Source organism: Castor canadensis, chromosome 4, assembly GCF_047511655.1.
Source record: "Castor canadensis chromosome 4, mCasCan1.hap1v2, whole genome shotgun sequence".
Taxonomy (NCBI): domain Eukaryota; kingdom Metazoa; phylum Chordata; class Mammalia; order Rodentia; family Castoridae; genus Castor; species Castor canadensis.
This window is the reverse complement of record NC_133389.1, coordinates 82,927,143-82,943,271: the sequence shown is the minus strand read 5'-3', so window position 1 is coordinate 82,943,271 and position 16,129 is coordinate 82,927,143. Positions and strand designations below refer to the sequence as shown.

The 16,129-nt window shown below is 36.5% G+C and overlaps 1 protein-coding gene across 4 annotated transcripts in view; it reads left to right on the top strand.

Moving 5' to 3' along the window:
• The window catches only part of Ptpn4 (protein tyrosine phosphatase non-receptor type 4), a 171,741-nt gene that overhangs the window by 61,228 nt on the left and 94,384 nt on the right, over window positions 1-16,129 (top strand). For all 4 annotated transcript variants that reach the window (XM_074070542.1, XM_074070541.1, XM_020184859.2 and 1 more), the window contains one exon: window positions 13,680-13,787. In XM_074070542.1, coding sequence (XP_073926643.1) covers window positions 13,680-13,787 — 108 coding nt within the window. The remainder of the gene's footprint in view (window positions 1-13,679; window positions 13,788-16,129) is intronic.

Genomic DNA, 16,129 nt, shown 5'->3' with positions numbered 1-16,129 from the left:
ATCTTTTTTTATCTGCCCATGAGAAAACTAATTTGGGAGATTAGATTTTTATGCTTTTAGAGCATATTGCTTATAAAGGAAGGCAAAGTGGGTAAGAAGAATGTTTTGAAGTAGGGAACTTCTAATGTACAGAGTTTTGTGTGCATTGCATTACATGAAAATTCACTGTGGGCTGTTTACTTCCTAATTTTCTTTCCTTGGTTAAACAAAATCTTCCCAGTCTAAATGAGTATGAAGTAACATTTTATTGAGAATTTTGACAGTACAGATGTAGTAGAAGTAAATTTTTATTTGAAGGATAGTAAATATACAGTAAAAATTAAATGTTAAATGTAAGGTTGATAAGAATTTATAAAGGGAAATGTCCTGTGAAACTACCTCTGGATCAAAATGGAGAGCGTCACCAAGTTTTTCAGCTTATGCTTTCTCCCTGTTGTTATTATTTATCTCCTGTGTAAAGTAGGTACACATGTCTACCACTACAGGTTACATTGCTTGTTTTTGAATGATACTATGTTAAATCATACAAAATTATTGTTTAAATCATAACTATCAACAATTTCATACACGATTCCACGTAAGTATTTCTTTTCCTCATATTGCTGTGTAGTATTCCATTTGTGGTAGCTAGTCTTCAAGAATGGCCTCCAGTGAACTCCTGCTGTTCATGCCATTGTAAACTCTCACTGGTTAAGTCTTGTTTAGCCTTTGTGACTTGCTTTTGGCATTGGTGCTGAAGTCACTCTTTGTGACTTCCGGTCATAAGAAGTTTTGCAATATCCCCTTGGGTATCTTTGAGCACATACTCTTGGAGCAGTCTATCTCAGAGTTCAGGTATCATACTATGACAAGGTCACATCGTAGAGAGAGTCTATGTGTAGGTGTTCTGGTCAGTATCCCCAAACGACTTCCCAGCCAATTGTTGGTTAGCATCAATTGCCAATCATGTGAGCAAGCTCTGATGTATATCAGGTCCAGGAAACTTAAGAAGCAGCCCTCCAGCTGCAAGTACAGGTGAAAGCCACCAGCCGGGTCCAGTCAACTTACAGAACCATGAGCAGTATTAATATTTGTTTGGTTTTTGTTTATTTATTTTAGCATCTGTGTGTGTTTGCTGCAGAGCAATGTATAATGAGACATCATTGCAGGAGTGTACCAATATTTATGCAATTTATGCTTCGTGGACCCTTGGTTTTTTATAAATTGGGTTACTAGGAATACTGCAGCTCTGAACAATCACATACATTTGATTAACATATATGTGTACTTCTGTTGGGCAGATAAATGAGTGGAAATGCTAGATCACTTAGGAGATACTATGAAAGTTTTCCAAAGTGGTTCTGTATGGATGTACGCTCCATATACAAATGTATTGACAAATACATTTATTCTGCATTCTCACCAACACTTAATATTTAAATATTTTTTAGCCATTCTTGTACTTATGTTGTAGTATTTCACTGTGTTTTTACCCTCTTGTAGTGAATTTTTCTACCATTTTACAAAACACCACCAATCTCACACTTTTCCAGAGAATAAAAAGAGAAATAATTCTTCACAGCTCATGGGATCTGCATAACCTTCATACCAACAGCTAATAATATTATACAGTAAGAAAAATTATAGACAAGTTTCTCATGAACAATAATTGCAAAATTGCCAAACTGTTGGCAGGTTAAATCCATGAGCACACCTACTATCATATAATGAATTATTACTGAGTTAGGGTTTCTTTCTTTTTTTTTTTTCTGTGGTCCTACATTTGGGGTTCTAACTCAGGACTTCACACTTGTAAAGCAAGTGCTTTACTGCTTGAGCCACTCTCCCAGTCCTCTGCATAGCTTTTGAGAAACTTCCAAACTGTTCTTCGTAGTGGCTGCACCATTTTAAATTCCTGCCAGCAATGTACAGTTGTTCCATCTATTTTGTAGCACTTGGGAAGTAGCTTAAGGACAGGATGCATGTGTTGCATGTGCAAGGCTTTGGGTTCAGATCCCAACACAACCTCGGTAGGTGTCAGGTGTCTCATTGTAGTTTGCACTTTATTTACTTATTTATTTATTGTTTGCCATACTGAGGTTTGAATTTGGCCTCACACTTAACTAGGCAGGCACTCTATTGCTTGAGTGATGGTCCCAGTTTTTACTTTTTAGTTTAATTTCCAGATAGGGTCTCCATACTGACTTTGCCTGAGTGGCCGGGAGCCACAGTTCTCCCATTTCCAGCTGGGATGTGTTGTGAACCACTTTACCTGACTACACTATGAATTTCTGATCCTACTGTTTTTGGTGTATACAGGTTAAGAATTGTTACATCTTTCTGACAAATTGTATATTTTATCATTATGTGTGTAATGATTTTCTTCTTTGTTTGTTTCTATTTCCAGAGGTATTGGGGAATGAACTCAGGGCTTCACTCTTGCTAGGCAAGCATTCTACCACTTGAGCCACTCCGCTTGCCCTTTTTATGTTGGTTATTTTTGAGATAGGGTCTCACTTTATGCCTAGGCTGGCCTCTTATTTTGTACCTTCTTCTGTAGCTAAGATGAGAGGTGTCGGTCACCAACCCCAGCCATTGGTTGAGATTGGTTCTTATGAACATTTTCCCTAGGTTGGCCTTAAACTGCAGTCCTGATCTCTGCCTCCAGAGTGGCTAGGATTGCAGGCTTGAGTCACTACACCCAACCTAATATTTCTTTGTTTATACTTAACATTGTTTCCTTAAAAATCTATTTTATTTGATATTGAAACTTCCTATTCCTATTGCTTTTTATATCTTTTTCCTGTCCTTTATCCTTTAAATATTTATAACCCTATTAATGATTTGTATATTTTCAGAAAAAGTTCCTATTCAAGTATCTTGCCCATTTTATTGTTTTTTTATTCTTAATTTTTAAGAATTCTTAATATATTCTGGATGCAAGTCACTTATCTGGTACATGATTTACAAATATTTTCTTCCATTCTGCAGGTTGTCTTTTTACTTTCTTGGTTGAAACACAGAACTTTTAACCCTTAATGGATTCCAGTATGTCTTTTTTTTTTTTTTTTCTCTTTTGTCTCATCTACTTTTATTGTCCTATTTAAAAACAATTTCCTGGTCCATGGTCACAAGGATTTACTTCCATATTTTCCTCTAAGATTTTTATAATTTTAGCTATTAAGTTTAGGTTCCTGATTGATTAGGAGTTAATGTTTTTATATGATGTGAGGTATGGTACAAGTTTTATTCTTTTGTACATGGATATCCATTTATCTCATCACCATTTGTTGAAAAGACAATTCATTCCCATTTAACTGTTCTTGGCACCCGCAACAAATGTAATTGTTTTTTTCTGGACTCTCACTTCTGTAGTTTCTTATTCCATTGTTTGTCATATAAGAATATCATATCATCGGATTACTGTAGTTACACAGAAAATTTTGAAATTGGAAAATGTGAGTTGCCCAACATTTTTCTTTTCCACTAAGTTTTTGGTCCATGCACATTTAAGATTGCTATGTCCTCTTGGAGGATTGGTCCTTTTGTCACTTACTCTATGTTCTTTGCTCCAGCTGAAGTAATAGAGTGTTCTCCTAGCAAACATGTCAGTCCTGAGTTCAAACCCCAGTACTGAAAAAAAAAAAAAAAACTGCTTTATAAAGTCTATTTTTTCTGACCAAAATGTAGGCACTTCTTTCTTTTGATTAATGTTTGTATGGTGTAGCTTTTTTATCCTTTACTTGCAACCCATGTGTATCATTGTGTTTTTTAATTTCTTAGAGAGTATATATTTGGGTCATATACTTTTCTATCTACTCTGCCAGTCTTGGAGTCCTGGTTGAAAATTGAATTATCTGTCTGTCTTACCATCTATCTAGCTACTTACCTATCTATCACTAATGGAGGACACTATCCTAGGACCACTTTAAGTTTGTTTTTTAACTTGGAGTTTCAGACCACATTGTAGCAGCAGTTCTGACTGGACAAGAGAATTTTAAGTTTTATTTTTTAATTTGTTTTTCTTTTCTATGTGGGAAGATTTCCTTGTTCAACCCATGCAAAACATAGACTTTGGTATCACTTTTGATTATTATATATCCTGTGGTCAAAGAGGAAGCTAGAAAACTTAAGGACTAGAAACTGACCTTAGCATTTGTTTTCTTGGTGCTGGGAGAGGTACTGGGGTTTGAACTCTGGGCCCTACATTTGCTATGCAGACTCTCCACCCCCAACATTTTTATATTTGTTTAGATGCCATTTTTGGTAACACTCATTATAAAATGAAATTAAAGAACAGTGACAAAAACTTCAGAAAACAAAGTAATATTGTTAATCTTTTTGGGGTTTTTTTCTTCTCCTTTTATTTTACTGTTTTTACATTTACTTACATTGTTTATGTCACCTCCCCTCACCCAACCTTGCTTCCAGGCAGAACCTGTTCCACCCTCTTGGTCTCTGATTTTGTTGAAGAGAAAACATAGGAGATAATAAAAAAAGACATATTTTTTGCTAGCTTGAGATAAAGATAGGTATACAGAGAGATTCCTAGTGTTGCTTCCATGCACTTATGTATTACAACACACTTTGGTTCATCTCTACCAGACCTCTTCACTACTTCCTAATCCCTTTCCCATAGTGGCCTCTGCCAGTTTAAGATTATTTTATTCACTCCTCTACAGTGAGCAAACCAACCTCATTCAAGTTTTAGGTTTCCTTTCCTTTCCTTATTTCTCCTGTGTGTGTTCTCCCCTTAGTCTCTAACCCATGTCCAATAATATTACTGCATTTGTTTTATTCTTTTTTTAAAATATTTTTATTAGCATATATGAGTTGTACAGGGAGTTTCATTGTGACATTCCATATATGTTTACAATGAACCTTGGTTAGGTTCATCCCTACCATCATTCTCCGTCATCCCCCTCCCCTCTACAGAAGATGTTTTTTGACAGGTTTTAATATCCTATCTTTATACAAGTATATAAAATATAACAACCATATTCACACTCCTTTACCATCTCCATTCATCTTCACCCTCATGCTATTAGTACCCTTCCCCTAACAGTACCTGTTTTACATTCTTGTCCTTCATTGTTTAAGTGTATATTCATTGTTCAAAGGGGAGGGGATTGTTTTCATCATGGGTATTTCACCAGTGAATATATTGTACTTTAATTAGTCTAACCTTCTTCTGTTACTCTTCCTTATCCTTTTCCCCCACTCCCTATTATTCAACAGTTTTCATTATGTCTTCTATTACACAGATGCAATGTGTTTCAATATTATTGACTCTTAACCATTTTTTCCCTCTTCTTCCTTAGTCCTCTCAAACAGTCCCACTATTGAAAACCTGTTCTGTATGTGTTTGTAAAATATATATGTGTGTACATATACATATATATGTGATCATGTTTGTATATGTGTATGCATTTATCTTTTGTATCTTTATCTTTTGGATTTTATCTTCCACATCCGAGAGAAAACATGCGACCTTTGTCTTTCTGAGCCTGACTTACTTAGTTAATGTGATGATCACCAGTTCCATCCATTTATCTGCAAATGACATAATTTCATTCTTTATGGCTGACTAATAGTCCAGTGTGTATAGTGCGTTTTTAAAATTTCTTAATGCATTCATCAGTTGTAGGTCATCTGGGCTATTTCCATAGGTTGGCTATTGTGATTAATGCTGCTACAAATACATGTGTGCAAGGATCTTTATTATATCCTGACTTACATTCCTTCAAATATATGCTCAGAAGTGGTATCACTGGATCATATGGTAGTTCTATTTTTAGTTTTTATGAGGAATCTCTGTACTGCTTTCCATTGTGGTTATGCTAATTTACATTCCCACCAGCAGTGTATAAGAGTTCCTTTTTCCCTCTATCCTCACCAACATTTGTTGTTGTTTATAGCCATTCTGGCTGGAGTGAGGTGAAATCTTAACATGGTTTTTATTTGCATTTCCTATATGGCTAAGGATGTTGTATTAATTGGCCATTTGTGGTTTTGGGGGGTGGGGGGGACTGAAGTTTGAACTCACGGTTTCACACTTACAAAATAGGTGCTCTACCACTTGAGCCACACCTCTAGTCCATTTTGCTGTGGTTATTTTAGAGGCAGGGTCTTAAGAACTATTTGCTCAGGCTGGCCTTGAATCATGATGCCTCCCGATTTCAGCCTCCCAAGTAGCTAGGATTATAGGTGTGAGGCACCAGCACCTAACTCATTTGTACTTACTCCTTTGAGAAATTTCTGTTCAGTTAATTAGCCCAGTTCTTCATTGGGTCATTGATTCTTTGGGAGTTTAGTTTTTTGAGCTCTATGTAAATTCTGGTTATTAATTCCTTGTCATATGTATAGCTGGCAAAAATCATCTCCCATTCTGTGGACTGTCTCCTCAGTCTAGTGACTGTTTGCTTTGCTGTGCAGATTCATGTACTCCCATTTGTCAGTTATTTCTCTTAATTGATGACTTATTGAAGTTGTATTCAGGACGCTATTGCCGATACCTATGTGTCCTGGTGTTTTCCTTGTTCTTTCCTGTAGTAATTTCATGCCTTATATTAAGATCTTTGATCTACTCTGAATTGATGTAGTCCCATTTGTCCATTTATTCTCTTAGTTGTTCAGCCATTGGTGTTCTATTTAGGAAGTTGTTACCTCTGCCTATATATTCCAGTGTATTTCCTACTATTTCCTATAGTTGTTTCAAAGTTTCAGGCCTTAAATTAAAGTTCTTAATCCACTTTGAGTTGATATTGGTGCAGGATGAAAGACAGGGTTCTATTTCAATCTTCTACATGCAGATAAACAGTTTTCCCATTACCATTTGTCGCAGAGGCTGTCTTCTCTCCATTGCGTGTTTTGGGCGCTTTTATTAAAAATCAGATGACTATAGCTGCATGGATTTATGTCTTGGTCCTCTTTTCTGTTTCTAAGGTCTTTGTGTCTGTTTTTGTGCCAGTACCATGCTGCTTTTATTACCATGGCTCTGTTAGTATAGTTTGAAGTAAAAGAAACTTTTGGCATTGTTGTTTTTGCTTAGTATTGCTGTGGCTATTTGAGGTCTTTTGTGCTTCCATATGAATTTTAGGATTGATTTTTTTCTATCTCTGTGAAGAATGACATTGGAATTTTGATGGGAATTGCATTGAATGTATAGATTGCTTTTAGTAGTATAGCCATTTTTACCATATTAATTCTGTTGATCTATGAGCATGGAAGATCTTTCCATCTTCTGATGTCTCCATTTTCTTTCTTCACTGATTAATAGTTTTTATTGTAGATGACCTTAGCTTCCTAGCTACCTTTTTTCATGTTAGCTTAGTAAAAGATTAAAATAAAAAATTTTTAAATGTTTCACTTAGCCATTTCACTGCATTTGGGAGAATTCCTACAGTATATAATCTCCCATATTCCCAAAAATGGAGGTCAGGTTTATTGTGTTTATTTGCACAGAAAGCTTTTATTTTAATACAGTCAGATTTATCTACTGCTATTAGCTAATTCAGCTGGTGTGTGTGTGTGTGTGTGTGTGTGTGTGTGTGTGTGTGTGTGTTTGCAGTACTGGTGTTTGAATTCTGCCTTACATTTCCTAGGCAGGTGCTCTATAACTTAAGTCATGCTCCCAGACCTTTTTTACTTTGGTTATTTTTCAGTTAGAGTCTCACTAGCTTCTTGTCTAGACTGGCTTCAAAATATGGTCCTCCCATTCTTCACCTCCTAAGTAGCTGGGATTACAAATGTGTGTCCATATCTAGCTTAGTTCTAATTGTTTTTAATCACGATTTTTCACTTTGGGGTTTCTGTAAACAGTACACACTATAAAGTCAAACTTCACACTCATATGAAAGCAGTCTCATGGTTATGAATTTTCATGAGACTTTTTTTTCACCCATACTCCAGATGGAGGCAGAAAAACCTCTGTTCTTATCTTGGGCTGGTGGGAGGATTCTCCCTCGCCCCCACTTTACTGTTCATTGAGAATACGGCCATCCAGAGCCGGTGCTTTCAGTAGGGAAGTCATAGTTTAGATTCAGTGAAACTTGCCTACATGGAAAGAAAAATTCACTCAAGACTGCACAGTAACTGGCCAATATGAATTAGGTCTGAGTGTTTCCTGTTTCCATTTTGCATCGTACCCTCCAGGGTGTTGTCCTATGCCTTACATCTACAGTTACTGCTTAGTTTTCCCTACATTCCTGTCTAGCACATTTCTTCTTGTACTTGGCCTGCCAATAAGATTCTTGGTTTACTGAAGTAGTTGTTGACTTAAAATTCTGGTTATTTGTAGCTGTATCATCCCTTGAGCCTTAGAGTTTCCCTCAAATGCCTTGCTCTTTAACTGGTCCTTTTGTGAAATAAAAACCGAAGGATTGCAATACCAGTAAAGGAACTAAATGCTACATATAAACTTTAAAATTATTTCTGTATACTATTTTATCATTCTCTTGTTTAGCTAAGCAAATACTTGTTGACTGCCTTTTTTACAGCCTCCTGGAAATTTCTGGCACATGACAGGGTTCTCCAGGTATTTTCTTACTCTTTGTTCTGATTCTCAGCAATTTTATTCACTTCATTTGTCAGACTGATAACTTCTAAAGCGGTAGTTCTTCTTGCTTGAACAGTAGATCATTTATTCTTTTGTTTATTCATTCAAAAAATATTTATGGAGTGACTAAAGTATGCTTGGCAGTGTTCCAAATTCTACTGATCTGATCTTAAGACTATTACTAAGGAGTGTTCTAGTATGAGACACATACAAGTTACAAGTAAAAATATGGCAAAGAGATAGAATGAAGTAGGAAGTTTGAAAGATATAGATGGTCGCTGAGGAGGTGGCATTAGAGTCCTGAATTAAATGACAGAAAAAGCCATGGGAAGGTCTGCTGGAAGAGAATAGATTAAGCTTGGCATGCTTAGGGAAATCAAGAAGGCTATCATTAGGTAAGAATGTGCAAGCAAAGATTGTATATGATTAATAAGTTGAGGACAAATCAAATAACATCTTATTAGGCCTTAGTAAATGCTGTAGTCTGGATATGGTTTAAGTGTATTCCCCAAGGAGCACAGGTTAAAATTTAATTTCTATTGTGAGATACTAATCTGATTATGGTTTTTTATAGGCAGGATCTTTGGGAGATGATTGGGATTAGATAAGGTCAGTGGGGTGGACTCTCCCATGACTGAATACTAATTAGATTATAGGAAGATGGAGAGAGGGCTTGGGGTATGGTTCATGTGTTAGAGAGCCTGCTGAGCAAGTGCAAGTTGAGTTCAAACCCACTAACACTCCCTCTCACGCACACAAAAAAAAGAAAAAGAAGAGAGAAAAATGTACTATGTTCATCAGACTTTTTGTCACTGTGACAAAATACATCTTAAGGGAGGAAGGATTATTTTGGCTCATGGATTCAGTAGTTTTATGATTGGCTGGTTCCACCACTGTGGGACTGAGGCAAGGTGGAGCCTCATGGAGGGAGGAGTCAGGTAGTAGAACGAAACAGCTTACCTGATGACAGACAGGAAGCAGAGAGCAGAATGCCTATACTGACTGGCTTCCTCTCTTTTCCACTTTTGTTCCACCTAGGTTACTATCCCACATGTCAGGTGCCTCTGGAAATACCCTCATGGGACACACCCAGAAGTCCTCTTTACTAATCTCTTAGGCATGTCTCAATTCGATCAAGTTGATAATTGAGATTAATCATTGCAAGTCCACCCGTTGCCTTCTTGACATCCAAACACATTTTCTTAAACTACCCTTAATCTCACAATAAAGACAATAACGAGGTCATAATTCTGCCGGATATGGTGTAACTATCCTGCATACAACAAATTCCTTCCCCACAAAGTCTTAAGAGTTTTGGTATTACCCAGAAGATCAAGTCCAAAGTTTCTTCTGCTATTCAAGTCAAACTCTTTTACCTGTGAATCCCAGTAAAAATCAAAACACAAGCTACATGCCTTTAAGATACAATATCACCAAGCAGACATTTCATTCCAAGAAGGAGGAATGGGGTACCAAAAGGAAGGATGAGACCAAAACAAGACTGAAACCCAGTAGGCAAACTTTAAATCCTGTAGCTCTGTGTCTGGCATCCAGGGCACATGGTGATATGATGTGGGCTTCCATAGGCTTGGGGAGCCACACCACAAAAGGCTTGCCATTTGTAGCCCATATGGCCTGCCTTTTGGGATGGCTCAGCTCATTGCCTGTAGTTTTCCTTATTAGATGTCCAATGTTCTTGGCATCTCCAACTTCCTGGAATCCCCATTGTATCTTTGGCTTCACTCTTCTTTCTTCACACATTGACCTCACAGGGGCTGCCTGTACTTTTACACATTGCCTGGCTTCCCACTGAAATCTGGGTAGAACGTTCTGTGATACCACAGTTCTTGCATTCTGCATACATGTAAAACCAGTGTAACATGGGCAATCACAAGGTCTACTGCCAGCTTGAGCAGTAGTCAAATTCCCTTGGACCATGGCTGCAGCAGCCTCTGAGTGCCTGGACTCCTGAACCCATAGAAACGCTTCCCTAGGTGGTACTTTGTGAGCAGGGTACTCAGACAGTGTTGTCTTCTCAAGGAAAGTCTTTCAAATGAGTTTATACTTTTTTTTTTTTTTTTTTTTGTGGTGCTGGGGATTGAACCCAGGGCCTGGGGCAATGCTAGGTAAGTGCTCTACCACTGAGCTACATCCCAACTCAAATGAGTTTATACTTTTAATACCCCTGGCTATGGGTGGGTTCTCAGATTCCTAAATTATCCCCAAGGCATCTTTCTTATGTTCCTGGTGAAAACTACTTGGCTTCCTTTTAATGGTACCAATTTCTTTGACAACCACACCCTTCCTGTCCACAGATTTAAAGACTACCTTTTATGAACAAACTACATTTTTCAGATCTGCTTTCTGCTCCAATTTGTCACTAGAAACCCAGCTAAAAGCAGCTACTAATCAGTAACAATGCCAAAGCCTGAATGCTGGGCTGAAATTTCCTTCTCAGATAAATTAATCTGTCACTTTAAATTCGGTCTCCCACAAGGTCTCAGGGCATGATCAAAATGTAGGCAAGTTCTTTTCCATAATGTAACATATGAAATATCTACATTCCAGTTCTCGATAGGGTCCTCATTCTCATCTGACATACCATGAGCCTGGCCTTCACTGTCTTCATTCCTGTCAGCATTCTGATCTTCTGAGCTCCCACCACAATCACCCACTGAGTTCTTAAAGCATTCGAGGGCTTTTTGAGCCTGCATCACCAAACACTTTCCAAATTTCTCCTATAAAGCAGTTCCATATGCTTCTGAACTTTATGATTAGGTAGTCGTGGTAATGACTCCACTTCTGGTACCAATTTTCTGTGTTAGTTTTTCATCACTGTGACAGCTACCTGAGAGTAAACAACTTAAAAGAGGTTTTTATTTTGGCTCACTGTTTCAGAGGTTTCAGTCCATGATCAACTGGCTCTGTTATCTGTAGTGAGACAGAACATCATAGTAACCTTATGGCAACCAGGAAGCAGATGGACAGGAAGGGTTTAGAGCAAGATATAGCCATAAGGACACACTCCCAGTGACCTACTTCCTCCAAATAAGCCCCACCTCCTAGTTTCTAGCATCTCCAAAGGAGTGCCAGCATCTGGGGACCAAGCCTTCAATACTGGAACCTTCACATTTCATATTCAGACACACACACACCACACACAACACACACACTCTCTCTCTCTCTCTCTCTCTCTCTTTCTCTCTCTCTGTCTCTTGGCATATGGCGATCTTCTCTGCCTTTGGATCTAACAGCAAAAAGGCTATCATTAGATGTGGCCCCTTAACCTTGCACTTGCACTTTCAGAACCATGAACCATAATAAATTTCTTTTGGTTAAAATTTATCCAGTCTTTTTTACTTTGTTATTGGTATCAGAAAGCTGACTAATATAGTAAGAAATGAACAATTAATTTTTATTACTTTTTCATTTGGATTTTTAAATCTTCTTTGATTGAGTCATCGGCACTCAATCAGTTTTTGAAACTGAACTTTTTTCATAGACTATATGTAGTGTTTCCACATTGTTCCTTTTATCAGTGAATGGCACCACCAGCTACCAATTTGACTAAACCAGACACATGAGCACATCTTTATTGATGTTCCATTCTCCCTCACCTATTTTATTTTATTGCCAATTCTGCCTTTTTTTTGAAAGTCTGTTTGACTTGCATTCTCTTGATACCTCTCTAGTTTAGGCCTTCATTTTACTTGTTTATATTATGCCTTAGTCTCTTAATAGCTCTATCTATATTGTTAACATCTCCATTTCATTATACAAGGCTGTGTGTGATCTGGTCACAACTTTGCTGCCTCCTTTCCATGTTATCTATTTTAGTATGTCCATTCTTTTTACTCAACTGAAGGTATAATAAGAAATGTGTCTTCTCCATCTTCTTTAGAATAACACATTAGACTCACCTTACTAGCTTTAAAAGATAATGCTTGGTTGTTTCTACAGACCAATTTAATCAGAGGAGGAGAGGAATGGGAGAAGTAGGTTGCATCAATATAGAAAATATTTGCAGGTAATTGAATGGGTACCAGCATTGAGAAGCACTGTTTGAAGCACATACTTCTCACCATTGATTTGTCAAATAGTCTTTGACCCACTTCTGGTCCATAAGACATGAAGGGAAGCTCTTTATAAGTTAACTTTACAAGGAAGTTTGTTCTTTTGAACACTGTCATATATGGATATGATAAGCTTGCTAAAGGTCAACAAATACAGTCAGCACTGGATACAAACCAAAGATGGAAAGAAACTTTATCCTTGTTTCTATCTCTTACTTGTTCAGTTAGCTAGCTCTGGAATCTGTCATACCTCTATACTTCCTATTATGTGAAAAAGACATTTCAGCTCTGAGAATGGATTCTTTTAGCTGGAAGCATTCTGCCACTTGAGCTATATCCCCAACTCCCTTGTTCGTATTTGTTCTTGAGATAGTGTCTTGCTCACTTTGCCTAGGCTGACCTGAAACTCACGATCTTCCTGCATGTACCTCCTGAATAGCTGGGATTATAGGCGTAAACCACTGTGCCCACCATTGTTATTGCTCTTTTTTAATATTTTCAAATTGTTTCTCAATATATTTTATCTATTTAGAATTTTAGCAGTAATAGGTATTTTTTACTCTTACTCATTGGATTTTATTTTTTGCAGTGTTTACTCTTGACATGTCACTAAACTTCTAATTTTGTAATGAAAATATTAGGCCTTTCTCATACTTTCTACAAATAATTTTTTACCGTTTTTGTTTCCCTTTCTGTGGTATTATTTTACACAAACTGTACTTAGTCAAAGATGTCACTTTCCAGCCATAATTTAAATATAAGAATCAGAACAGAAATGATATAAATATATACAGAAGTTAATGTGCCAACAGTTCTATGGAATAACAAAAAATGCTGATAACCTGAAAGCAGGTGGCATTTTCAGTCAGAAATTTCTGTATGTCTTCATACGTATTTTGTACTCTTTGGACCAGTTTGCTTCAGAGAGTATTATGTCACATAGGAAGTCTTTATTCTCAGCCAGTCAGTGGTCTAGAGCAGTTGCAGTTTTAATAGAAGAGGGCAAAAAATCAAGTAGGTTAAAAACCAAAGTGTGTGGCTTATTGAAGTTGATCTCATTTTTCTTCCAGAAACATGATCAGGGGCAAGTTCTGTTGGATATAGTTTTCAAGCATCTTGATTTGACTGAGCGAGACTACTTTGGTTTACAGCTGACTGATGATTCTACAGATAACCCAGTAAGTTTATGCTTTCATGTTCATTTTAGTTTTCCCTTTGTTCATTCAAAAATTCCTTTCTGATGAATAATTCTTCCTGATTTAATGGGCTTTACGTTTTTAGTTTCAAAATTACAAGTAATTCTTTTGCCCTCGTTCCCCTTTTCTTGATGTCTGAATCTGTCAGAAATTATTGCCCTTAAGGTATTCATAACTACAAGTTAACCTGTAAATCTAGTGCCAGTTTCATTTACTATTGTGTCTCAGAACTGAAAAGTAAGTCTAATTCATGCCTGTTAACCTAACAGAAAACTGGACATAAAGGCTAAGATATCTTGAAACTTACACAAATTCATCTCCACTAAAGTGAAATTAGTTTCTTCTGATGATCATGGATTGCTGTTTCTAACCAAAATCTTAATTTGTTCAGTGTAAATTTTCCAAGAAGGAATATTCAAAAGAGACCCTCCTAAATGAGCTAGAGATTTAAATCCAGAGCTGCACAAATCTTTGGCATTAAGTTCCTTAGCTTTGTAGTTATTAAAAACATCAGATCATAGAAACAGAAGATATCATGTAGTGAGTAATAGAAATGTTCACTTTGACAGTTTAGCATTTTAAATTGCACTAAAGAAATCATCTGTTACGAACCTAGACAAAGAATATATGAGCAAATTTTGGTTGGATTCTTATAAATTTATGTAGTTATACCATGAGAGACTTTTATAGAAAACATGGTATCCTTTTGATTAAGAGGAGTCCTCTTTTGCTTTGGGTTTTTTGAGACAATGTAGCAAAGGCTATCTTTGTGCCTTTAATCCTTCTGCCTCAGCCTCCCAAATGCTGAGTTTACAGGTATGTAACAACATGCCCACCCAAGAGGAGTCCATTTTAAAGGAAACATTTTGCATTGTTTAGAAAAATTTGGAAGCTAGAGAAATGATCTTCTAGATCAGTGTTTGAGAAATCCATTTATAAGGCTACATTAATAGAATAGCTATAGAAAATGCCAATCACATTTACGATAAAAGTAGGTTTGTTTTTGTTTTTTTCTCTGGTGGGTCAAATCCTAGTTACCTGAATGAATGTGTAATGGATAGTAAATATGAAATGTTAACTATTTGTTACTTTTTGTCTTCGTATAATTTGATTTTATATTATAAACCAACCAGGGAAAAATATGAGGATGATGTGAGTGAAAACAAATCAAGGGCCAGGTGGGACTCAGTGAGAAAATGCTTTTATAACTAATTAAAATGAAAACAAACTCTCTTCATGTTCTGATGCAGTCACCAAATGACTTGCATTTGTAAGGACACAAAGTTATACTATCAGTTCTTGATAAATAAACCCACGTAAAAATAGAAGTGATTAGAAGTGAATTACAGGAATGCACCCTCATGCCTAACTTACCATAATGTTTGATCCTTCTAATAGTTTGTGTTATATTTCACTGGCTTGCTCCTGTTTTGTGTAATAGTAATTTTTAGCATATGTTAAATGAGGAATATAATGAAGAAGGTGGTTATAAGTCACTGTGTAATTTTAAAAGCAGTCATAGGTAGCTATTCCTTAAGGCCTTTTATCATCATGCTGTTTATCAAAGCTTTGATATTATATTATTCCTGTACATTTCATTGTCTTTTCTAAATTGAATCTTAGTATGCGTCAGTAGGACCAAAGGTAGATTATGATTACTGTTGGCTTTAATCTTTCTGAAAATTCATCCTTGTGATAATTGTGCTGTGTTTATATTTCGCTGGTTTGCTCCTGTTTCCATGTTTGCTAACTTGTAGTTCTCAAATTTGATCTTTCCTGGAAATCAACTGGAAGGAAGGCTTCTTAAGATACAAATTTCTGGGCCCTATGCCTAGAGTTTCTGATTTGAAAAGTCTAATATAGAACTCAAGAATTTGCCTTTCAAAACTTTCCCTGTTTTGCTAGTCCAAAGAACCACATTTTGAAAAACACTGCTCTAACTCAATAAACTGAAGTCATACTGAAGTATGACTTAATCCATTTGGAATAGTTTTGATTTATCCTTTGAAGATTTCTTTTACATGACTCAAGATTCTTCAATTATTTATCATGTTTGGGGAAATATAGGAACAAATCAAATAGAGTCCATGATTTAGTGTAACATAGTTGATAAAATATTTATCAATATTTCTCTCATGTGTTTCTACTGTAATGCCTCTGGCTCTTACTACATGTTGTAAAAACCTCTTCAGTAGCTTGATAAATGCTTTTTTTTTTTTTTTGGTGGTGGTGGGGTGCTCTGTTTTAACCCCATTGCATTTTAGGGAGGAAATTACAGAGGGAGCTGAGGCAGAGAAGCATTTCAGAAAGAAGCAGCAGCATAT